Here is a 27,015-nt window from a genome sequence, read left to right on the forward strand (position 1 = left end):
CTTGTTTTCAGATTAGCCTTGTTAAAATCCCCAGCTACAATAAATGCAGCCTCAGGATATGTGTCACGAATCCCGTTTCCTGAGTCTGTTTTTTGCCTATGTTCTGTCCTGGAGAGTTTTTTCCGGCGTCCTGGAACGCACCCTGTCTGGTTGCCGGGCAATGTAGCCAGTTGGGGTTTCTGATTACCCGCACCTGTATCCCATCAGCTATCTGCACACCTGGTCCTGATCATCATCTCTCCTCTTCATAAGCCCGGACCTGACATCCATTCCCTGCCGGATCGTTAGCCATGAACAGTATGTTGTGCCAGAGTATCAGCCTCAAGTTGGATAGAATTTGTTTTGTTGTTTGTTACGTATTGCTTGCCTTGAATTTACCTCCGTTTGTTCTGTCTTCAGTTACTCACCCGGATCATTTACCCCATTCCCGCCTGGTCGTCGGAGGATTCCGCTTCCCCATTGGATCCACCTATTTACTCCCATCAACTCACCACCGCTACCCGCTACGCCACCTGGATATATCTACCCATTCACATTCACTTGTAAATAAATACTCACCTTCTTCCTACTCTCCTTGTCCTGGTCTGCTTCTGGGTTCGATTTTGAAGAAACGTGACAATATGTGGTTTCCAGTTTACATGAAGTACTTTCAGGGCCGTCGATGTGTCTGCTTGGGGGGGGATATACACGACTGTGATTATAATCAAAGAGACTTCTCTTGGTAGATAATGCGATCAGCATTTGATTGTAAGGAATTCTAGGTCAGGTGAATAAAATTACTTGAGTTCCTGTAAGTTGTTATGATCACACCACGTCTCGTTAATCATAAGGCATACACCCCCGCCCTTCTTTTTACAAGAGAGATGTTTGTTTCTGTCGGCGCGATGCGTGAAGAAACCAGGTGGCTGTACCGACTCTGATAATGCATCCCGAGTGAGCCATGTTTCCGTGAAACAAAGAACGTTACAGTGTTGTCATTTCACTTGTCAGTTTGTCCACTTTAATGGTGAAATATGCATTGAAATTATTGGCTAAATCCAAAGATGTTGTTATAAATTACCCATTAACTTCAATGGAGATTAATTTGGTTTTCTGCCCATAATATCATTTAAGGTGCTCCAAAGTATTTTCCCATTGTTTTTATAATTACTTTAATCTCAGTTTCAAAATGTACAGGATTTCAACCAATCAGCTGAGCAGCCTGACTTTTTTTTTTAGCATAAATTCATCATCGAACCAGGTGGCTCTAACAGTTCTCAGTTAGTTCCTTAACAGGTGCGTGTTTTTTTTAACAATTGTCAAGAATAATTTTACACATTTTTCAAGTGCTGCATCTGGATTCTCCTCCTTATACACATCAGAACAACATACGGTGCATTTGGAAAGTATTCGGACTCCTTCACCTTTTCCACATTTTGTTACGTTACAGCCTTATTCTAAAATGGATTGAATTAAAATATGTCATCAATCTACAGACAATACCCCATAATGACAAAATGAAAACAGGTTTTTAGAAATATTTGCAAATTTTATAAAAAATTCAAAACAGAAATACTTTATGTACATAAGTATTCAGACCCTTTTGCTATGAGACCGGAAACTGAGCTCCGCTGCGTCCTGTTTCCGTTGATCGTCCTTGAGATGTTTCTACAACTTGGTTGGAGACCACCTTGGCAAAATGTAATTGATTGGATACGATTTGGAAAGGCACACACCTATCTATTGTTATGTTCTAATTCCCAGAGTAAAAACTCTACGGACATTATGAAAGCATAACCAAGTTTATTCTTCCCAGAGGATCAATACGGCTGCATTAGACAAAAACATTTTCACACAAGAACTGATATTTAACCATTCCTCATAGGCTGAGTCTCCTCCTACACATCTGTACAGACATTGTATCTTTACTGCTAGGCAGGACACTAGTGATATGAGCCATAAACTTTTATTTCTCCCTTAAGGTGACCTGACCTGACATCAACCCACCTCCATCACTAATTCATGGCTCTCTCCCCTTATCAATGCCTGCCACATGTAATCACTTCCCTAAACTCAACACATTCCAAGCTTAGTTGCACACACTATATACCTTCCTCCTTTAACACTTAACTTCTGGTGTAGACCCTCTAAACCTCAGCACTCCATCAGTGACATGAGTAAGTATATTTCATATTCTCAGAACCCAACATTATATAAGGTCCCACAGTTAACAGTGCATGTCAGAGCAAAAACCAAGCCATGAGATGGAAGGAATTGTCTGTAGAGCTCAGAGACAGGATTGTGTCTCAGCACAGATCTAGGGAAGGCTCCCAAAACAATTCTTCAGCATTGAAGGTCCCCAAGAGCAAAGTGTCTTCCATGATTCTTAAATGGAAGAAGTTTCGAACCACCAAGACTCCTCCTAAAGCTGGCCGCAGGCCAAACTGAGGAATCAGGGGAGAAGGTCCTTGGTCTGGGATGTGACCAAGAATCTGATGGTCACTCTGACAGAGCTCTAGAGATCCTCTGTGGAGATGGGAGAACATTTCAGAAGGACAACCATCTTTGCAGCACTCCACCAATCAGGCCTTTTATAGTAGAGTAGCCAGATGGAAGCCACTCCTCTGCAAAAGGCACATGACAGCCTGCTTGGAGTTTGCCAAAAGGCACCTAAAGACTCAGACATGAGAAAGTAGATTCTCTGGTCTGATGGAAGCATTATTGAACTCTGTTGAAATCTGGCACCATCCCTAAGGTGGATATGTTTTTCAGCGGCAGGGACTGGGAGACTAGTCAGGATCGAGGCAAAGATGAACGGAGCAAAGTGCAGAGAGATCCTTAATGAAAACCGGCTCTAGAGTACTCAGGAACTCAGACTGGGGCGAAAGGTTCACCTTCCAACAGGACAATGACCCTAAGCACACAACAATAACAATGCAGGAGTAAAGGGTGTGCCAAGCTTGTAGCATCATACCCAAGAAGACATGAGGCTGTCAAAGGTGCTTCAACAAAGTACTGAGTAAAGTGTCTGAATAATTATGTAAATGTGATATATCCTTTTTTTTAAAAAATACATTTCCTAAATGTTCTAAAAACCACGTTTTGCCTTGTAATTATGGGGTATTGTGTATAGGTTGTTGAGGGGAAAAAAACAAACAATTGAATCCATTTTAGATTAAGGATGTAACGTATCAAAATGTGGGAAAAGTGAAGAGGTCTGAATACTTTCCGAATTTACTGTGCATTTTTTAAATCTTCAACGGAAAAGTCCTGGCCTCCATCATTCTTAAATGGAAGAGGTTTGGAACCACCAAGACTCTTCCTAGAACTGGCCGCCCGGCCAGACTGAGCAGGGTGGTGACCAAGAACCCAATGGTCACTCTGACAGAGCTCTTTTTTTTAAGATGTAAAAAATGCACAGGGCTTTCGGAAGGTATACAGACCCGTTCACTTGTTTTAATCCTTCTATTCCTACTGCTGTATCATCAAAGGTGCTTTCTAAGAGTCTCAGAAATTGCTAATATATCCTACGATTTAGCAAATTACTAATCTCATGAACTTTGTTTCTGAGGCTACATATATGAGCTAACTTTAACCGTTTCCTGGGTAGCTTATATAAAACTGAACTCATAATGATAATAGGTTGTATATAAAAAATATATTTCTGATTATAACAGAGGAATTAGTGGATTTTTGAGCAGGGTGCGCTATTATTTGTGCCACTTCTACCGAGGTGGCAGGTAGCCTAGTGGTTAGAGCGTTGGGCCAGTAACCGAATCCCTGAGCAAACAAGGTAAAAATCTGTTGTTCTGCCCCTGAACAAGGCAGTTAACCCACTGCTCCCCGGTAGGCCTTGTAAATAAGAATTTGTTCTTACCTGACTTGCCTAGTTAAATAAAGATTAAAGGTTTTGTTGATGGTGGTGAAAAACGCTGCCTCAGGCCCCATTCCAGAATCTCCCATATGTGATTGAGACACACACACGCACCCTTTATGCTCCTTTGAGACCACTCTTTCAAAGTCACTGCGTTCTCTTCTAGCCATGGTAGCCTAAATAATGGCCAACTGGGCATTTGTATGTCCCTGAGCATGATAGGATGTTAATTTCGTAACCACACTTGTGTGGAGTCACCTACTTTTAATATACACTGAGTGTACAAAACTTTAGGGACATTCCATGACAGACTGACCAGGTGAAAGCTATGATACGTTATTGATGTCACCTGTTAAATCCATTTCAATCAGTGTGGATGAAGGGCAGGAGAGAGGTTAAATAATTATTTTTAAGCCTTGAGAGAATTGAGACATGGATTGTATATGTGTGCCATTCAGAGGGTGAATGGGCAAGACAAAAGATTCACGTGCCTTTGAATGGGGTATGGTAGTAGGTGCCAGGTACACCGGTTTGAGTGTCAAACTGCAATACTGCTGGGTTTTTCATGGTCAACAGTTTCCTGTGTGTCTCAAGAATAGTCCACCACCCAAAGGACATCCAGGCAACTTCACACAACTGTGAGAAGCGTTGGAGTCAAAATAGGCCAGCATCCCTGTGTAATGCTTTCAACACCTTGTAGTCCATGCCCCGGTGAATTGAGGCTGTTCTGAGGGCAAAAGGGGGTGCATCTCAGTATTAGGAAGGTGTTCCTAATGTTTTGTACTCTGTGTCCCTCATTTGCACTTGTGTTTCATTTATTTTAGCAGTTACCTGTTATGTACACTACCGTTCAAACGTTTGGGCTCACTTAGAAATGTCCTTGTTTTTGAAATAACATCAAATTGATCATAAATACAGTGTAGACATTGTTAATGTTGTAAATGACTATTGTAGCTGGAAATGGCAGATTTTTATTGGAATATCTACATAGGCGTACAGAGGCCCATTATCAGCAACCATCACTCCTGTGTTCCAATGGCATGTTGTGTTAGCTAATCCAAGTTTATAATTTTAAATCAGTTTTGCTGATTAAAGAAGCAATAAAACTGTCCGGTTTTAGACTAGTTGAGTATCTGGAGCATCAGCATTTTATGGGTTCGATTACGTGCTCAAAATGGCCAGAAACAAAGAACTTTCTTCTGAAACTCGTCAGTCTATTCTTGTTCTGAGAAATGAAGGCTATTCCATGCGAGAAATTGCCAAGAAACTGAAGATCTCGTACGACGCTGCGTACTACTCCTCTTCTAGGCAGAGTTGCAAAGAGAAAGTCTTATCTCAGACTGGCCAATAAAAAGAAAAGATTAAGATGGGCAAAAGAACTCCGACAAAGGAACTCTGCCTAGAAGGTCAGCATCCCGGAGTCGCCTCTTCACTGTTGACGTTGATACTGGTGTTTTGCGGGTACTATTTAATCAAGCTGCCAGTTGATTACAAACTAGACACTCTAACCCAAACTTTTGAACGGCAGTGTGTGTGCGTGTGTGGTTTTCTTATTTTCGCATCATGTCATGTCTCTGACCCAGTATGTGTCTCTTCTCTCCTTCAGGAGGCCCTACAGAGTATCGCCACAGACCCCGGGCTCTACCAGATGCTTCCCAGATTCAGCACTTTTATTTCTGAAGGGGTGAGCTGTTTTTCCTGTCAATTACTCTCACCCAGGGCTCTAAAGTGCAACCAATTTGGTCGCATATGAAACAAAGTATTTAGCTGTGCAACCAGGAGTTTTATTTTGGGAACACTTTTGCGACTAGGAGAAAAATATCCCAGATAAAAATGGTTTTAATGATAAGGCCACTGTCGTGTCTTTGTCATCATTAAAGGTGAAGACTGTTATTTTATCAAATCAATTCTTTGTAATTATTATTACGTGATTAACTTCTTGGCGCACCCATCCCGTTAGCGGGATAATTTTCGTCAGCAACCGCTGAACAGCATAGCGCCACAGTCAAATAATATTACTAAAAAATATTCATATTCATAAAATCACAAGTGCACTATTGCAAAACACAGCTTAGCCTTTTGTTAATCCACCTGTCGTCTCAGATTTAGAAATGTTGCTTTACAGCGAAAGCAATCCAAGCGTTTGTACGTTTATCCATAACATAACATTATGTACATCAAGCAGCTAGGTCACGAAAAGCAATCAAAATAATCGTTTACCTTTGATCTTTGGATGTTTTCACTCACGAGACTCCCAGTTACACAACAAATGTTCCTTTTGTTCCATAAAGATTATTTTTATACCCAAAATACCTTTTTGTCACGTTAATGTTCAGAAATCCACAGGAAAGAGCAGTCACGACAACGCAGACGAAAGTTCCAAATAATATCCATAATGTCCACAGAAACATGTCAAACGTTTTTTATAATCATTCCTCAGGCTGTTTTTAAAATATATATTCGATAATATATCAACCGGGTGTGTAGGTTTTTCAATAACACCGGGAGGAACAATGGCCGCTTTACTCTGTAGCGCAAAACTCACTCTGAGAGCCCCAACCTATCCACGCAATGTGATCTTTCACGCTCATTTTTCAAAATAAAAGCCTGAAACTATGTCTAAAGACTGTTGACACCTTAGGGAAGCCATAGAAAAAGGAATCTGGTTGATATCCCTTTAAGTGGAGGATAGGCATGCATAGGAACAGAGAGGTTTCAAAATTAGAGGCACTTCCTGATTGGATTTTCCTCAGGTTTTCGCCTGCAATATCAGTTCTGTTATACTCACAGACAATATTTTTACAGTTTTGGAAACTTTAGTGTTCTCTATCCTAATCTGACAATAATATGCATATTCTAGTTTATGGGGCTGAGAAATAGGCAGTTTCAAATGGGTATGTTTTTTAGCCAAAACGAAAATACTGCCCCCTACACGCAAAAGGTTAAACTAATCATGTAAATATAATTAACTAGGAAGTCGGGGCACCAAAGAAAATATTCAGATTACAAAGTTATAATTTTCCTAATATAAGTCTTCAGATATTTTAATATCTGATCAATTAGTCTTCTATTAATGAATTATTCTTTACCTCACATCAGTCTCATTCCAAACGGCGTAGAATTCTTGGTTATCTGCACGAACTCAGCATAACCTGTGGAGAACAAGTATTTGATACACTGCTGATTTTGCAGGTTTTCCTACTTACAAAGCATGTAGAGGTCTGTCATTTTTATCATAGGTACACTTCAACTGTGAGGGACGGAATCTAAAACAAAAATCCAGAAAATCACATTGTATGATTTTTAAGTAATTAATTTGCATTTTATTGCATGTCATAAGTTTTTGATACATCAGAAAAGCTGAACTTAATATTTGGCAATTACAGAGATCATACGTTTCCTGTAGTTCTTAACCAGGTTTGCACACACTGCAGCAGGGATTTTCTATTGGGTTCAGGTCTTGAGACTGGCTAGTCCACTCCAGGACCTTGAGTTGCTTCTTACGGAGCCACTCCTTACACCTGGCTGTGTGTTTCGGGTCATGACATGCTGGAAGACCCAGCCACGACCCATCTTCAATGCTCTTACTGAGGGAAGGAGGTTTTGGCCAAGATCTTGCGATACATGGCTCCATCCATCCTCCCCTCAATACGGTGCAGTCGTCCTGTCCCCTTTGCAGAAAATAATCCCCAAAGAATGATGTTTCCACCTCCATGCTTCATGGTTGGGATGGTGTTCTTGGGGTTGTACTCATCCTTCTTCTTCCTCCAAACACAGAGAGTGGAGTTTAGACCAAAAAGCTCTATTTTTGTCTCATCAGACCACATGACCTTCTCCCATTCCTGCTCTGGATCATCCAGATGGTCATTGGCAAACTTCAGACGGGCCTGGACATGTGCTGGCTTGAGCAGGGGGACCTTGCGTGCGCTGCAGGATTTTAATCCATGACGGCGTACTGTGTTACTAATGGTTTTATTTGAGACTGTGGTCCCAGCTCTCTTCAGGTCATTGACCAGGTCCTGTCATGTAGTTCTGGGCTGATCCCTCACCTTCCTAATGATCATTGATGCCCCACGAGGTGAGATCTTGCATGGAGCCCCAGACCAACGTAGATTGACCGTCATCTTGAACTTCTTCCATTTTCTAATAATTGCAGTTGTTGACTCACCAAACTGCTTGCCTATTGTCCTGTAGCCCATCCCAGCCTTGTGTAGGTCTACAATTCTATCCCTGATGTCCTTACACAGCTCTCTGGTCTTGGCCATTGTGGAGAGGTTGGAGTCTGTTTGATTGAGCGTGTGGACAGGTGTCTTTTATACAGGTAACGAGTTCAAACGGGTACAGTTAATACAGGTAATGAGTGGAGAACAGGAGGGCTTCTTAAAGAAAAACTAACAGGTCTGTGAGAGCTGGAATTCTTACTGGTTGGTAGGTGATCAAATACTTATGTCATGCAATAAAATGCAAATTGATTACTTAAAAATCATACAATGTGATTTTCTGGATTTTAGTTTTTGTTTTTGTTTTTGTCTCTCACAGTTGAAGTGTACCTATGATAAAAATGACAGACCTCAACATGCTTTGTAAGTGGGAAAACCTGCAAAATCGGCAGTGTATCAAATACTTGTTCTCCCCACTGTATATAAATAGGCCCATGTGAACCCTGATATTGAGGGTGCGCCATGCGGCTTTGCCTTATGGAGAAATGGGGGTACGCCATGCGGCCGTGCCTAACAGAAAAAGGGGGCGATGGAGCCGGTCGGGCACAACCCAGGCGACATGGAGATGTGGGAATCCGAGCTCGGGCGAGAGCCAAAGCCACCCTCCTGGCCCTGAACCCCTTGCCGAGGGAAGGGAGAAGCGGAGGGCGTGGGCCCCCTACCTTACCCAGTCCTAAGAGAGTCATAGATACTCCCGCCGTTTACCCGTGCTTCATTGGTCTGTTTTGCTTGATGGCCCTCCAATCTGCACTTGTTAGATGTCCCTCCGACCTGCAACCGTTTTCTACAGTTACAGTGCCTTGCGAAAGTATTCGGCCCCCTTGAACTTTGCGACCTTTTGCCACATTTCAGGCTTCAAACATAAGATATAAAACTGTATTTTTTTGTGAAGAATCAACAACAAGTGGGACACAATCATGAAGTGGAACGACATTTATTGGATATTTCAAACTTTTTTAACAAATCAAAAACTGAAAAATTGGGCGTGCAAAATTATTCAGCCCCTTTACTTTCAGTGCAGCAAACTCTCTCCAGAAGTTCAGTGAGGATCTCTGAATGATCCAATGTTGATAAATACAATCCACCTGTGTGTAATCAAGTCTCCGTATAAATGCACCTGCACTGTGATAGTCTCAGAGGTCCGTTAAAAGCGCAGAGAGCATCATGAAGAACAAGTAACACACCAGGCAGGTCCGAGATACTGTTGCGAAGAAGTTTAAAGCCGGATTTGGATACAAAAAGATTTCCCAATCATTAAACATCCCAAGGTGCACTGTGCAAGCGATAATATTGAAATGGAAGGAGTATCAGACCACTGCAAATCTACCAAGACCTGGCCGTCCCTCTAAACTTTCAGCTCATACAAGGAGAAGACTGATCAGAGATGCAGCCAAGAGGCCCATGATCACTCTGGATGAACTGCAGAGATCTACAGCTGAGGTGGGAGACTCTGTCCATAGGACAACAATCAGTCGTATATTGCACAAATCTGGCCTTTATGGAAGAGTGGCAAGAAGAATGCCATTTCTTAAAGATATCCATAAAAAGTGTTGTTTAAAGTTTGCCACAAGCCATCTGGGAGACACACCAAACATGTGGAATAAGGTGCTCTGGTCAGATGAAACCTAAATTGAACTTTTTGGCAACAATGCAAAACGTTATGTTTAGCGTAAAAGCAACACAGCTGAACACACCGTCCCCACTGTCAAACATGGTGGTGGCAGCATCATGGTTTGGGCCTGCTTTTCTTCAGCAGGGACAGGGAAGATGGTTAAAATTGATGGGAAGATGGATGGAGCCAAATACAGGACCATTCTGGAAGAAAACCTGATGGAGTCTGCAAAAGACCTGAGACTGGGACGGAGATTTGTCTTCCAACAAGACAATGATCCAAAACATAAAGCAAAATCTACAATGGAATGGTTCAAAAATAAACATATCCAGGTGTTAGAATGGCCAAGTCAAAGTCCAGACCTGAATCCAATTGAGAATCTGTGGAAAGAACTGAAAACTGTTCACAAATGCTCTCCATCCAACCTCACTGAGCTCGAGCTGTTTTGCAAGGAGGAATGGGAAAAAATGTCAGTCTCTCGATGTGCAAAACTGATAGAGACATACCCCAAGCGACTTACAGCTGTAATCGCAGCAAAAGGTGGCGCTACAAAGTATTAACTTAAGGGGGCTCAAATCAAATCAAATCAAATTTTATTTGTCACATACACATGGTTAGCAGATGTTAATGCGAGTGTAGCGAAATGCTTGTGCTTCTAGTTCCGACAATGCAGTAATAACAAGTAATCTAACTAACAATTCCAAAACTACTGTCTTGTACACAGTGTAAGGGGATAAAGAATATGTACATAAGGATATATGAATGAGTGATGGTACAGAGCAGCATAGGCAAGATACAGTAGATGGTATCGAGTACAGTATGTACAAATGAGATGAGTATGTAAACAAAGTGGCATAGTTTAAAGTGGCTAGTGATACATGTATTACATAAGGATACAGTCGATGATATAGAGTACAGTATATACGTATGCATATGAGATGAATAATGTAGGGTAAGTAACATTATATAAGGTAGCATTGTTTAAAGTGGCTAGTAATATATTTACATCATTTCCCATCAATTCCCATTATTAAAGTGGCTGGAGTTGAGTCAGTGTCAGTGTGTTGGCAGCAGCCACTCAGTGTTAGTGGTGGCTGTTTAACAGTCTGATGGCCTTGAGATAGAAGCTGTTTTTCAGTCTCTCGGTCCCAGCTTTGATGTACCTGTACTGACCTCGCCTTCTGGATGATAGCGGGGTGAACAGGCAGTGGCTCGGGTGGTTGATGTCCTTGATGATCTTTATGGCCTTCCTGTGACATCGGGTGGTGTAGGTGTCCTGGAGGGCAGGTAGTTTGCCCCCGGTGATGCGTTGTGCAGACCTCACTACCCTCTGGAGACCCTTACGGTTGAGGGCGGTGCAGTTGCCATACCAGGCGGTGATACAGCCCGCCAGGATGCTCTCGATTGTGCATCTGTAGAAGTTTGTGAGTGCTTTTGGTGACAAGCCGAATTTCTTCAGCCTCCTGAGGTTGAAGAGGCGCTGCTGCGCCTTCTTCACGATGCTGTCTGTGTGAGTGGACCAATTCAGTTTGTCTGTGATGTGTATGCAGAGGAACTTAAAACTTGCTACCCTCTCCACTACTGTTCCATCGATGTGGATAGGGGGGTGTTCCCTCTGCTGTTTCCTGAAGTCCACAATCATCTCCTTAGTTTTGTTGACATTGAGTGTGAGGTTATTTTCCTGACACCACACTCCGAGGGCCCTCACCTCCTCCCTGTAGGCCGTCTCGTCGTTGTTGGTAATCAAGCCTACCACTGTTGTGTCGTCCGCAAACTTGATGATTGAGTTGGAGGCGTGCGTGGCCACGCAGTCGTGGGTGAACAGGGAGTACAGGAGAGGGCTCAGAACGCACCCTTGTGGGGCCCCAGTGTTGAGGATCAGCGGGGAGGAGATGTTGTTGCCTACCCTCACCACCTGGGGGCGGCCCGTCAGGAAGTCCAGTACCCAGTTGCACAGGGAGGGGTCGAGACCCAGGGTCTCGAGCTTGATGACGAGCTTGGGGGGTACTATGGTGTTGAATGCCGAGCTGTAGTCGATGAACAGCATTCTCACATAGGTATTCCTCTTGTCCAGATGGGTTAGGGCAGTGTGCAGTGTGGTTGAGATTGCATCGTCTGTGGACCTATTTGGGCGGTAAGCAAATTGGAGTGGGTCTAGGGTGTCAGGTAGGGTGGAGGTGATATGGTCCTTGACTAGTCTCTCAAAGCACTTCATGATGACGGATGTGAGTGCTACGGGGCGGTAGTCGTTTAGCTCAGTTACCTTAGCTTTCTTGGGAACAGGAACAATGGTGGCCCTCTTGAAGCATGTGGGAACAGCAGACTGGTATAGGGATTGATTGAATATGTCCGTAAACACACCGGCCAGCTGGTCTGCGCATGCTCTGAGGGCGCGGCTGGGGATGCCGTCTGGGCCTGCAGCCTTGCGAGGGTTAACACGTTTAAATGTCTTACTCACCTCGGCTGCAGTGAAGGGGAGACCGCAAGTTTTCGTTGCAGGCCGTGTCAGTGGCACTGTATTGTCCTCAAAGCGGGCAAAAAAGTTATTTAGTCTGCCTGGGAGCAAGACATCCTGGTCCGTGACTGGGCTGGATTTCTTCCTGTAGTCCGTGATTGACTGTAGACCCTGCCACATGCCTCTTGTGTCTGAGCCGTTGAATTGAGATTCTACTTTGTCTCTGTACTGGCGCTTAGCTTGTTTGATAGCCTTGCGGAGGGAATAGCTGCACTGTTTGTATTCGGTCATGTTACCAGACACCTTGCCCTGATTAAAAGCAGTGGTTCGCGCTTTCAGTTTCACACGAATGCTGCCATCAATCCACGGTTTCTGGTTAGGGAATGTTTTAATCGTTGCTATGGGAACGACATCTTCAACGCACGTTCTAATGAACTCGCACACCGAATCAGCGTATTCGTCAATGTTGTTATCTGACGCAATACGAAACATCTCCCAGTCCACGTGATGGAAGCAGTCTTGGAGTGTGGAGTCAGCTTGGTCGGACCAGCGTTGGACAGACCTCAGCGTGGGAGCCTCTTGTTTTAGTTTCTGTCTGTAGGCAGGGATCAACAAAATGGAGTCGTGGTCAGCTTTTCCGAAAGGGGGGCGGTGCAGGGCCTTATATGCGTCGCGGAAGTTAGAGTAACAATGATCCAAGGTCTTTCCACCCCTGGTTGCGCAATCGATATGCTGATAAAATTTAGGGAGTCTTGTTTTCAGATTAGCCTTGTTAAAATCCCCAGCTACAATGAATGCAGCCTCCGGATAAATCGTTTCCAGTTTGCAGAGAGTTAAATAAAGTTCGTTCAGAGCCATCGATGTGTCTGCTTGGGGGGGGATATATACGGCTGTGATTATAATCGAAGAGAATTCTCTTGGTAGATAATGCGGTCTACATTTGATTGTGAGGAATTCTAAAATCAGGTGAACAGAAGGATTTGAGTTCCTGTATATTTCTTTCATCACACCATGTCACGTTGGCCATGAGGCATACGTCCCCGCCCCTCTTCTTACCAGAAAGATGTTTGTTTCTGTCAGCGCGATGCGTGGAGAAACCCGTTGGCTGCACCGCTTCGGATAGAGTCTCTCCAGTGAGCCATGTTTCAGTGAAGCAAAGGACGTTACAGTCTCTGATGTCCCTCTGGAATGCTACCCTTGCTCGGATTTCATCAACCTTGTTGTCAAGAGACTGGACATTGGCAAGAAGAATGCTAGGGAGTGGTGCACGGTGTGCCCGTCTCCGGAGTCTGACCAGAAGACCGCCTCGTTTCCCTCTCTTTCGGAGTCGTTTTTTTGGGTCGCTGCATAGGATCCACTCCGTTGTCCTGTTTGTAAGGCAGAACACAGGGTCCGCGTCGCGAAAAACATATTCTTGGTCGTACTGATGGTGAGTTGACGCTGATCTTATAGTCAGTAGTTCTTCTCGACTGTATGTAATGAAACCTAAGATGACCTGGGGTACTAATGTAAGAAATAACACGTAAAAAAAAAAAAAACTGCATAGTTTCCTAGGAACGCGAAGCGAGGCGGCCATCTCTGTCGGCGCCGGAAGTTCAGCTTAATAATTTTGCTGAATAATTTTGCACGCCCAATTTTTCAGTTTTTGATTTGTTAAAAAAGTTTGAAATATCCAATAAATGTCATTCCACTTCATGATTGTGTCCCACTTGTTGTTGATTCTTCACAAAAAAATACAGTTTTATATCTTTATGTTTGAAGCCTGAAATGTGGCAAAAGGTCGCAAAGTTCAAGGGGGCCGAATACTTTCGCAAGGCACTGTATGTGTTCCACTTTCTTGTAGTGTATCTTATTTGGGCTTATAGATAGAGTCAATCCTTCATCAGTTGAACCGCAATATGTTGGCTAAAGTGACTTTAATTAATGAATTTGAACGTTTTTAATATTGTGATAGTGAAGAGCAAAATTCCTCTCGAGAATTAAACATTACAGTTACACCAACTAGTAGGCTAATCACACAATTGTACAAAATGGTAAGACAACTGGTGAAGAAAGTTACCCCTCTACATACACATTTCTTTACCGGAATCTCATAATTGGAAATACTGGCAGATCCATAAAATGTCCTTTGACAGTAGTATATCTATTTACATTTAGAGGATTCTAAATTAATATCTAAGGTGCTTTTATACAATTATAATGCAGGGTTTAAAAAAAACTGTTTTAAAAGGTTTATGTTTATTAAGTAGTCTTGTTTGTCTCTGCATCGCGAAACGGTGCTGAAATAGTTGACCACACGCGGGTAGTCTATTGCTTGTTGGGGGGGATTTTCACACGGTAGCCAGGCTATTAAACTAGTTGTTGGATAACAGATCAGAACTCCTTAACACGCGTTACTGTATGTGTTTCGATATTCTCTCACTCTCACACACTTGCTGTCTTGATCTCTAAATGCTCAGCTATGAAAAGCCAACTGACATTTACACTGTACACTCCCTACACTCTAAAAATAAAAGGTTCCTGGAGTATCCTATAGGGAATCTTCAAATTGAAACTGTTGTGGAACTCTTATAAGTTCTTCGATGAACCCTTGAAAAAGGTTATTCAAAGAACCCCTTATAATGGTTCCTTAAAGAACCTTTTGGGGTTCATTTTTTTAACTCCCTGTCCACCCTCCCTAAATAATAATAACAATATTGACAATTATTGATTTAAATAATTCATTGTTTATTTAGTGGCACCACAAATGTGAATTAATATTTACCAAACAATTTACCAAACAAAACACATTACACAATTGCACCATTTCTACAGAGATGTCAGACCATAATAAATAAAACATTTACTTTGTATAGTGCTTTTCATTACAATTTCCAGCAAGACTATTCAAGCAATCGACTCACTGATGGTTGAAGATGATGGGCGATCGGCAAAGGCCATCTGGAATCTGCTGGCATCACGGAACAACATCAACATCGCTCTAATCACAGTGAGAAGACAGTTGAAGGAACTTGAGTGGACTTATGGAAAGGCTCTGTAAGACATATTTTATATAAACTCAGCAAAAAAAGAAACGTCCTCTCACTGTCAACTGAGTTTATTTTCAGCAAATTTAACATGTGTAAATATTTGTATGAACATAACAAGATTCCACAACTGAAACATAAACTGAACAAGTTCCACAGACATGTGACTAACAGAAATTGAATACTGTGTCCCTGAACAAAGGGGGGGTCAAAATCAAAAGTAACAGTCCTTATCTGGTGTGGCCACCAGCTGCATTAAGTACTGCAATGTAGCTCCTCCTCATGGACTGCACTAGATTTGCCAGTTCTTGCTGTGAGATGTTACCCCACTCTTCCACCAAGGCACCTGCAAGTTTCCAGACATTTCTGGGGGGAATGGCCCTAACCCTCACCCTCCGATCCAACAGGTCCCAGACGTGCTCAATGGGATTTAGATCCGGGCTCTTTGCTGGCCATGGCAGAACACTGACATTCCTGTCTTGCAGGAAATCACGCGCAGAACGAGCAGTATGGCTGTTGGCATTGTCATGCTGGAGGCTCATTTCAGGATGAGTCAGCAGGAAGGGTACCACATGAGGGAGGAGGATGTCTTCCCTGTAACGCACAGCATTGAGATTGCCTGCAATGACAACAAGGTCAGTCCGATGATGCTGTGACAAACCGCCCCAGACCGTGACGGACCCTCCACCTACAAATAGACCCCGCTCCAGAGCACAGGCCTCGATGTAACGCTCATTCCTTCGACGATAAACGCTAATCCGACCATCACCCTTGGTGAAACAAAACCGCAACTCGTCAGTGAAGAGCACTTTTTGCCAGTCCTGTCTGGTCCAGCGACGGTGGGTTTGTGCCCATAAGCGACGTTGTTGCTGGTGATGTCTGGTGAGGACCTGCCTAACAACAGGCCTACAAGCCCTTAGTCCAGCCTCTTTCAACCTATTGCGGATAGTCTGAGCACTGATGGAGGGATTGTGGGTTCCTGGTGTAACCCGGGCAGTTGTTGTTGCCATCTTGTACCTGTCCCGCAGGTGTGATGTTCGGATGTACCGATCCTGTGCAGGTGTTGTTACACGTGCTCTGCCACTGCGAGGACGATCAGCTGTCCGTCCTGTCTCCCTGTAGCGCTGTCTTAGGTGTTTCAGTACGGACATTGCAATTTATTGCCCTGGCCACATCTGCAGTCCTCATGCCTCCTTGCAGCATGCCTAAGGCACGTTCACACAGATGAGCAGGGACCCTGGGCATCTTTCTTTTGGTGTTTTTCAGAGTCAGTAGAAAGGCCTCTTTAGTGTCATAAGTTTTCATAACTGTGACCTTAATTGCCTACTGTCTGTAAGCTGTTAGTGTCTTAACGACCATTCCACAGGTCATTAATTGTTTATGGTTCATTGAACAAGGATGGGAACCATTTACAATGAAGATCTGTGAAGTTATTTGGATTTTTACAAATGATCTTTGAAAGACAGGATCCTGAAAAGGGGACTTCTTTTTTTGCTGAGTTTATATATTTATTTATTATTTAACCTTTATTTAACTAGGCAGGTCAGTTCAGAACAAATTCTTATTTACAATGACGGCCTACCCCTGCAAAACCCAAATGACACTGGGCCAATTGTGCGCTGCCCTGTGGGACTCCCAATCGCGTCCGGATGTGATACAGCCTGCAATCGAACCAGGGACTGTAGTGATGCCTCTTGCACCGAGAGGTGCCTTAGACCGCTACGGCACGCGGGAACCATAACCAATATATTTCTTTTTTCAGAACATTAACCATGTGTGTTCTCTTGTTTTCTACTGTTGTGCAGTTTCGACCCAATGATTCATCTGACAAACAAAGAACTTTGCGTCCTGCAGGCCCAGGCATGGATCAAAGCTGGCAAGAGTATTTTTATCATTATTTTATTAACGAAAGCATAAAGATGTTGATGAAGAAGCAACATTTGCCTCGGGATCCATCCCGGTTCAGTTTCAAGTCCTCTGGTGGTTACAGTCCTAACACACTGCCGCCCGGGTTTGCATTGCAAATGAGGACATAAACATGGTCAAGATGCCAGCAGAGTAAGTAGACCTTTATGTTGTACAATAAAGGTAAAATAAAATAAATTAATAAAAGACCTACAACACCTACGGTAGAACTACAGTATATCTAAAACTATATTTGTCATCTCTTCATGTAGGTCTCCTGATTTAAACCCAATCGAACTTGTTTGGCATCAACTGAAAACATAACTCCGTAATGATACAATTCTCCCCCTACCCTCCTTGGCAAGAGTCTTTTGTCCTGCTTATAGCCCATAATGGGTGGATGGATTCATTAGTAATTTACCGTTCTCATTCTCTGACTGGAAACGTAGTTTGCAGAGTTCATGATCTCATTTTCAAGTCCTTGTTTAAAAAATAACTATTTTTGAGATTATTTTGTTTTCAAATAACCAAAAGTGAGCGGTTGTAATCTGAATAAAGGGATAAAGGCCATTCTTGAACATGGGGTGAGACAATAGGACCTTTTTAATTTTGTCTGGCTAGCCATTCCAAATAAAATGGAATAGTTTTTCCTCATATCATTTAAACAGGTCGCTCTCCGCCTATGCCGCCTGGCAATTAACCAAAAACACAGCATCTACAGTGGTATTCCATTTCCAGCGAGATTCAAGGCATCGACTCCCTGATGGTTGAAGATGATGAGCGCTCGGAAAAGGCAATCTGGAATCTTTTGTGTGACTAACGCCTTTAGTGAGAAGGTCTAATGCTTTGATATTTAATAATTTCTGTCCTCCGAATTCATATAAATAGGACCATGTGCATCTTCATCAGATGAACCGCAACATGTCAGCTAAAGTGATTTAATTCATGAATTCATAAAATCATGCGTGTGCAGAACAGAGGAACAGCAATTATTACACTATTGTTCTACATTCAATCACCTTCTTCATCCTCATCATTCAGTTCATCGAAATTCCAATTTGAAGTCGTGCACAATTATCAGTTTCTATTTGGTTTTTATCGCCCATTCATTGTCAGGTAAGAGACACATTAGGCTTTGGAACCCAAAAGCATAATCAGTGATCTAACTCCCCCTTGTGGTGGTCTGGAGCAATGAAGCAGTGACACAGGGTACCGTACTAAACCACAAATTACACTCTAAATCCTGCTGCATAATCTCTACATTTTTTGTTGAGCAACCACTGTACATTAATGTGGATGCTACCTTGATTACAGATAGTCCTGAATGAGTCATGTAGAATAATAGTGAAGACATGAAAGCATGTAGTAACCAAAAAAGCTTTAAACAAATCAAAATATATTTTATATTTAAGATTCTTCAAAGTAGCCACCCTTTGTGTTGATGACAGCTTTACACACACTTGGCATTCTCTCAACCAGCTTCACCTGGAATGCTTTCCCAGCGTTCTTGAAGGAGTACCCACATATGATGAGCACTTGTTGGCTGCTTTTTCTTCACTCTGCAGTCCAACTCATCCCAAAACCATCTTAATTTGGTTGAGGTCGGGTGATTGTGGAGGCCAGGTCATCTGATGCAGCACTCCATCACTCTCCTTGGTCAAATAGCCCTTACACAACCTGGAGGTGTGTTTTGTGTCATTGTCCTGTTAAAAACAAATGATAGTCCCACTAAGCCCAAACCAGATGGAATGGTGTATCGCTGCAGAATGCTGTGGTAACCATGCTGGTTGTGTGCCTTGAATTCTAAATAAATCACAGACAGTGTCACCAGCAAAGCACCATCACACCACCTCCTCCATGCTTCACGGTGGGAACCACATAGACACGGCGGTTGGAACCAAAAATCTCAAATTTGGACTAATCAGATCAAAGGACAGATTTCCACCGTTCTAATGTTCATTGCTCGTGTTTCTTGTCCCAAGCAATTCTCTTCTTTCTGTTGGTGTCCTTTAGTAATAGTTTCTTTGCAGAAATTCGATCATAAAGGCCGGATTCTTATGAACAGTTGATGTTGAGGTGTGTCTGTTACTTGAATTCTGTGAAGTATTTATTTGGGCTGCAATGTCTGAGGCTGGTAACTCTAATGAGCGTATCCTCAGCAGAGGTAACTCTTGGTTTTCCTTTCCTGTGGCGGTTTTCATGAGAGAGTTTCATCATAGAGCTTGATGGTTTTTGCGACTGCACCTGAAATGTTCCGGATTGACTGACCTTCATGTCTTGAAGTAATGGACTGTCATTTCTTTTTGCTTATTTGAGCTGTTCTTGCCATAATATGGACTTGGTCTTTTACCAAATAGGGCTATCTTCTGTATACCATCCCTACCTTGTCACAACACAACTGATCGGCTCAAAGGCATTAAGAAGGAAAGAAATTCCACAAAATAACTTAGGCACACCTATTAATTGAAATTCATCCCAGATGATTACCTCATGAAGCTGGTTGAGAGAATGCCAAGAGTGTGCAAAGCTGTCAAGGAAAAATGTGGCTACTTTGAAGATAAATATATTTTGATTTGTTTAACACTTTTTTTGGTTACTACATGATTCCATATGAGTTATTTCATAGTTTTGATGTCTTCACTATTTTTCTACAACGTAGAAATTAGTTTAAAAAAAAATATATATATAGAAAAACCCTGGAATGTGTAAAGTCGTGGCCAAAAGTTTTGAGAGTGACACAAATATTAATTTCCACAAAGTATCACTTTTGCCTTATGGTAAGGTGCTCCATCATGCTGGAAAAGGCATTGTTCATCACCAAACTGTTCATGAATGGTTGGGAGAAGTTGCTCTCAGAGGATGTGTTGGTACCATTCTTCATTCATGGCTTTGTTCTTAGGCAAAATTGTGAGTGAGCCCCCACTCCCTTGGCTGAGAAGCAACTCCACACACGAATGGTCTCAGGATGCTTTACTGTTGGCATGACACAGGACTGATGGTAGCGCTCACCTTGTCTTCTCCAGACAAGCTTTTTTTCCGGATGCCCCAAACAATCGGAAAGGGGATTCATCAGAGAAAATGACTTTACCCCAGTCCTCAGCAGTCCAATCCAAGTACCTTTTGCAGAATATCAGTCTGTCCCTGATGTTTTACCTGGAGAGAAGTTGCTTCTTTGCTGCCCTTCTTGACACCAGGCCATCCTCCAAAGGTCTTCGCCTCACTGTGCGTGCAGATGCAGTCACACCTGCCTGCTGCCATTCCTGAGCAAGCTATGGTGGTGCCCCGATCCCGCAGCTGAATCAACTTTAGGAGATGGTCCTGGCGCTTGCTGGACTTTCTTGGGCGCCCTGAAGCCTTCTTCACAACAATTGAACCGCTCTCCTTGAAGTTCTTGACGATGCGATAAATGTTTGATTTAGGTGCAATCTTACTGGCAGCAATATCTTTGCCTGTGAAGCCCTTTTTGTGCAAAGCAATGATGACGACACGTGTTTCCTTGCAGATAACCATGTTTGACAGAGGAAGAACAATGATTCCAAGCACCACCCTCCTTTGAAGCTTCCAGTCTGTTATTCGAACTCAATCAGCATGACAGAGTGATCTCCAGCCTTGTCCTCGTCAACACTCACACCTGTGTTTACAAGAGAATCCCTGACATGGTCATTTTGTGGCAGGGCTGAAATGCAGTCAAAATGTTTTTGGGGGATTCAGTTCATTTGCATGGCAAAGAGGGACTTTGCAATTCATCTGATCACTATTCATAGCATTCTGTTGTGTATGCAAATTGACATCATACAAACTGAGGCAGCAGACTTTGTGAAAATGAATATTTGTGTAATTCTCAACTTTTGGCCACGACGGTAGGTGTCAACTTTTGACTGGCACTGTACTTTTTTAAAAGCAAGCATAATATCGACACTGGGATGCTGCTCTCGGATCACATGTCCTGTCGTAGAGTAAGGCACCCACCCAAAGTAGAATACCTCTTAGGCAACTGTATGAAACGTGATCAACCCTCAGTCTGGAGACCTACTGGGTGCGCAAGCTTTTGCTCAAGTAATGCTCAACACATCAGAGACACTTTATCAAGATCCGGTGAGCAGCTCATTTCTAAAATGTGACCCGTTTCAGGAAACTAGGCGTATGTCGCAAGTCACAACATTTTTTAAATGTTTTGCGTATTAAAACTTAACAAAAATCTCCAGTATGCAAGTATCTATTTCAATAGAACATCACTGCAACAACTGTTTCAGATCACTCTCCTCTAAGTGTACCAGAGTGCAGAATAACTGATGAATATACGAATGCTCAATACCGGATGAATATGGCCGCCGTCAGTAAAATTCGGCAAAATAGCGTAATTAAATTGTTGCCAGGAGCACAGTTAGTCACCAACGCTCTGGATAACATGAAAACAGCCTAACCAGCTCTGTTAGGGCGAGTAAAATGGTCAGAGTTTGGGTGGGGGCTAAAGCTTAAGATGCTTCTTTGCACATGCATTGCACACGGTCAGTGTGAACCAGAGTGACTTGACACAAAAACAGTGGGCCAAGCAAGCTGTACATACAAAACAGAAATGACACAGGACGTCTTATTTAATGAAAGGGGTTGCAGTTTGCCGTGAAGCTTTCATCCATGTATACGGACGGGTAAGAGTCTAGTTACAGTTTGATATTATACATTTCTAATTTTGTCAAAGTTGTTTTCATTGCAAGTTAAAGCTTGCTGTTACCTAGCTAGTTGAAGTTCGATGGCTGGCTTGCTAGCTAACAGTGAACCTATTTGGCTAGCTATGAAAATCGGTTTGTATTGCTATTACTCTATGGTTTGGGATGATAGTTCAATGTTTAGCTAGCTAACATTAACATTACATGTCTACTGTTAAAGAAAAGACCCCAAGTTAAAGCTTGCTGTTAGCTAGCTAATGTTAGCTGAGGTTAGATAGCTGGCTTGCTAGCTAACATTAACATGCGTGTATGAACTGTGTGTAATGTTAGTGATGTTGGACTGGAGGGTGATACGGTGCTGGTGGAAAGCTATGACTGGCAACGACACCTGACTCTGTACTTTTTGAGAAGATCAGGGAGTTTTGCGATGAAGAGGCTATGGACATCACATGCCCTGCACCAAAGTCAAGGGCAGGACAGAAACAGGCTCTCCGAAAAGGCCTAAAACCTTCCCTTGTTCATGCGTGGTTCTGACGGACCAGTCATCAGCACGATCTGCAGTGCCTCTATTCAAATGACTCTCTCCTAACATGCTATACGTTGCTGCTACTATTTTTATTTTTTATCTTGCTGCTCAGCCACTTTCCCCCTGATTGTACGCATATAAACTACCTCATCTTTCACTGATATTGATATTGTTCTTGTACATACTGTATAATGTTATTTATATTGACACTTTCTATTTCTGATATTGCTACTATGCAAGTAACCATTTGACTGTACCGTTTACAGCTTCTGCAGAGACCCATCCACTTAGCAAGACATTTGATATATACAATTAATATTGATATGTGTGGTCGTAACATAGTTTTGTGACATACCACAATATCAAGTGTCCACCACATAAATATATGGCGCATGCATCTGTTTATGTACTGTACATGTGCACCTCACTGAGGTTTAAACTCAGGTTGCATGGCCTTAACTTATGTATGGAATACTATGTGATAAGTGTGTGTGTAACAGTATATAAAGTATGGTAATGTACAGGGGGGGAAGGCATTTGGACAGTGGTCAAAAATACTTCAGTAAAAATACTTTATAGTACTAGTTAAGTATTTTGGGGGGGTATCTGTACATTACTATTTATAGTTTTGGCAACTTTTACTTCACTACATTCTGAATTAAAATGATGTACTTTTTACTCCATACATTTTCCCTGATACCCAAAAGTACCTGGCTATCCGTCAATGAAAAAAATGATCGGGCCATCTGGTTTAATATAAGGAATTTGAAATTATTTATATTTTTACTTTTGATACTTAAGTAGATTTTAGCAATTCCATTTACTTTTGTTACTTAAGTATTTTTTTAAACCAAATACTTTTACTCTAGTAGTATTTTACTGGGTGACTTTTACTTTTACTCCAGTCATTTTTCTAGTAAGGTATCTTTACTTTTACTCAAGTATGACAATTTAGTACTTTTTCCACCACTGGATGTGGCTGGGGGTCATAGCATTTATTTCACATGACCCATCAATTTAGTGTGTCTGGGAAAGCGTCATCTAATATTTATCAAATATTTATGTTGGGACACTTGCTGTTTACCTGACATTTTCCTTATTGTAGGCTACTACTTTTACTCATTTAGTCTTAATCTTTACTACACTACTCACTGTTTAGCACATGACCTCACATGTGAATCCTTAAAGAGATGGGTGGGGCTGGCTTAAGAGGGTGTGAACAATGCTGAATGGGTGTAGACAAAGGAGAGCTCTCCCGTAGGTACCAAAACATTCAAAGGCCCTTTTCTCAAAAGTGAGTTCACAAGTTTTTCAACTTCCAAAGCAGAAATACTTTCCCATTGTTCCTCAAAAATGCAGTGTATAATATACCATTTTGTACCTCTGAGTCTCTACTTTTTACCAATGTAAAATTTTTTAAAAAAAACTTCACATTTTGCTACAGAAGACTGAATTCAGTGAGTCACAAATGTGGTTTGTTAGAGGGGGATCTCATGAGGGATGGATGACCACCCTTGATGTAAAACCCTGCAACATTACAAAAAAATATGTTTTATGCCTTTTGAAATAATTCACTCATTCAATATATCGAATGGCTATTGTAGGCTACAAGTCATTTTATTCAGCTGAAGCATGCCCACAAATGTTGTTCATGAAAATGTACCTTTTCTAGTTTAGTCATATTTATCTTAGCTACCTTATAGGTGTTTACTTTGCAGGCTGATAAGCATCTATTGAGTTGCAATATCCCCTACATTGGATGCCCAAATCAACTGTAAGTATCTACAGAACAAGTTTTGAAGCCTCATAATCCAAAAGAAAGGCTACCTCTAATCTTTTTTACTAAAATGAATGTTCACGATTCACTTATTTTGATTCACATGATTCGATTCAACACAATTGAACCGAATACCAACTAATGCAATGGCAAAGTTAATAGTTTGTTTCGTTGAAAATAATAGTTTAATTATATGAATCGTTTGAAAAAGTAAATCAACTTTATGGCCTTGTTTGCGAGGGTCGGTGATGTATTTTTTGGGACATGAGATGACAAACAGTAATAGCCTACATGCTAATAATAGCTCAACAGTTAACTAGAGGGTAAAATATATGTTTGAATCTATCATACCCCCCAGAAAAAAATGCTAACCTCCCCTGTTATTGTAATGGGGATATAAAATGCTATCCTCCCCTGTTATTGTAATGGTGAGAGGTTAGCATGTCTTGCGGGTATGATATAAAATGCTAACCTCCCCTGTTATTGTAATGGTGAGAGGTCAGCATGTCTTGGGGGTATGATATAAAATGCTAATCTCCCCTGTTATTGTAATGGTGAGAGGTCAGCATGTCTTGGAGGTATGCTAATCTCCCCCGTTATTGTAATGGGGATATATAATGCTAACCTCCCCTGTTATTGTAATGGTGAGAGGTTAGCATGTCTTGGGGGTATGATATTTGTGCGTTTAACTTTCTCACTCGTCATTATTCAGGATTCATTCAGCGGTATCCGTAATAATGGTAGCATCCACATTAATGCAGAAGTGTTTAGAAACATATTATATTCTTATTTACGATAAAGGTGACTTCAAAATGACACTTATATGCCATTAATTTCTATTGGGCACAAAGTAATCTGAAACGCAACCAAAACAAACAGCAAATGCAGCCAACAAGTTTGTAGTCACAAGCTTGATATAGTCATTGCGTGCTAGGAATATTGGACCAAATACTAAACTTTTAACTACATCAAATACACGTGTTTAGCAGATGTTATTGCGGGTGTAGCGAAAGTTTTGTAAGTTAATTTGTCACAATACTTTTGGTCCCCTAAAATTGGGGGACTATGTGCAACAGTGCTGTAATTTCTAAACGGTTCTCCAAATATGGATGAAAATAATTTCACATTAAAGCCGACAGTCTGTACTTTAACCTGTGTTAGTGCTGGAGTACAGAGCCAACACAACAACAAAAATTGTCACTGACCCAATACTTTTGGAAACTCATTGTATATGATCTTAAACATATCCACAGATATTTTGCCACAACTTCAGAGTAAAAAGCAATAACAACGTAAATGTAAAACCTTCTCTAGTTGTTCATTACAGAAGGTAAAACATCAGTCTTTTTAAAACACTTTTTAAGATAATGTTTAGTAGAGTAGCACTTGTGGATTCATTTATATGAAACCTCTAATCTTATTATTTCTTAAACTTCTGAGAAAGAGACTATAAACATTTTTCCAATGAATATTTCTTGAAAGGCCATTCCAGAAATATGTTTTATGACATAAGGGACTGAAACATCATATTTAACTAATTGTTGTTAAAAACAGTAAGAGAGAAACATATCTTGTCAGCTGGATCAAGAGATGGTAAAGAAGCGGGCATAGATTTGGCCACATCCTTAAAAAGTACAGTAAATCCAGAGGGGATTGCATCAATAATGATCATAGCAATGAATGACAGATCTCTTGCATTTCATCATCACAAACCTGACATTTTTAAAGAGGCAGTGTACAATTTTCATGTGATGCATCCCAATAGGAAAATTGTGATTTTACACAATGTAGAAACCTAATATTTCACAAGTTACTTTATTTATTAAATGACAGATATTTGTATCAACATCTTAGCTTTTATAATAAACGTGTCTTAACAGTGTTACATATTTGTTTCTAGAGCACAACATGTGCTTCAAATGTAGCTTGAATTCATATAGGCTTTATCTCAGTCAATAAAACAAAAACATTTTCTGGTGCTCCTAACTTTAAGTTAGTGAGAATGAGTGAGAATGTTTTATTTAGCCCTGCTCTCACCTGCCCACCTGATATACCCTCCTATATCCTGTTCTGCTGGGTTGTGTTCATTAGGGCACTCAATATAAAAGGTTACATTATATTCAATACATTTTTTCAACAAAAACCTAAAATATTGTTACCAAGTACTGCCTCCCTGTTTCAATACATCTTTATTCTGCTTGGCATCTAATGAATACAATCCTGGTGATGCTGAGGTGTCTCAGTACAGTAGGGATCATGACCCTGTTACCTTTAACTTGTTCTTCTCTCTTACATCCTCCTCTCCTTCGGTTGGTCCGTGTGAACGTGGTGCAGAACAACCTGGCCCTGTGACCTTTAGCTTGTTCTTCTCTCTTACATCCTCCTCTCCTCCTGTAGGTCCGTGTGAACGTGGTGCAGAACAACCTGGCCCTGCTCATCTACCTGATGAGGATGGTCAAGGCCCTCATGGACAACCCCACTCTCTACCTAGAGAAATATGTAAGAGCCGTCATGATTCCGATTCTGTCAAATTCTAACACAGCTAAAAATCCTACAAAGTCAACTGAAAATGAAATCAAAACGCATTAAACCGAACTATGACGCAGATCAATATTACACACAAACTGAAAACCAAATCTTAATATAATCATAACAAACTTTATAGAGTATTTCAATACAGACAGTTCTCAACTCAGTGCTGATCATAACACATGAATGTGTCCCTCTCTTGGTTTCCTGGTGATGGTCTAGCTGCATGAGTTGATCCCAGCGGTGGTGACGTGTATAGTGAGTAAGCAGCTGTGTTTGCGGCCTGACGTGGACAACCACTGGGCTCTGAGGGACTTCGCTGCCCGTCTGATGGCCCAGAGCTGTAAGACCTTCAGCACCACCACCAACAACATCCAGTCGCGCATCACTAAGACCTTCACCAAGGTATGTGGAGATGCATCCGATTTATCAGGGTGTGTGTGTG

General features: G+C 41.7%; 1 protein-coding gene across 2 annotated transcripts in view; it reads left to right on the forward strand.

Annotated features, from left to right (window-relative positions):
- LOC139392654 (transcription initiation factor TFIID subunit 6-like) overlaps positions 1–27,015 on the forward strand; it is a 65,950-nt gene that overhangs the window by 31,904 nt on the left and 7,031 nt on the right. For both annotated transcript variants that reach the window (XM_071140794.1, XM_071140795.1), the window contains exons 8-10: positions 5,460–5,537; positions 26,439–26,540; positions 26,793–26,975. In XM_071140794.1, the coding sequence (XP_070996895.1) occupies positions 5,460–5,537; positions 26,439–26,540; positions 26,793–26,975 (363 nt within the window). The remainder of the gene's footprint in view (positions 1–5,459; positions 5,538–26,438; positions 26,541–26,792; positions 26,976–27,015) is intronic.

The sequence above is a fragment of the Oncorhynchus clarkii genome, chromosome 33 (genome assembly GCF_045791955.1).
Source record: "Oncorhynchus clarkii lewisi isolate Uvic-CL-2024 chromosome 33, UVic_Ocla_1.0, whole genome shotgun sequence".
NCBI lineage: Eukaryota > Metazoa > Chordata > Actinopteri > Salmoniformes > Salmonidae > Oncorhynchus > Oncorhynchus clarkii.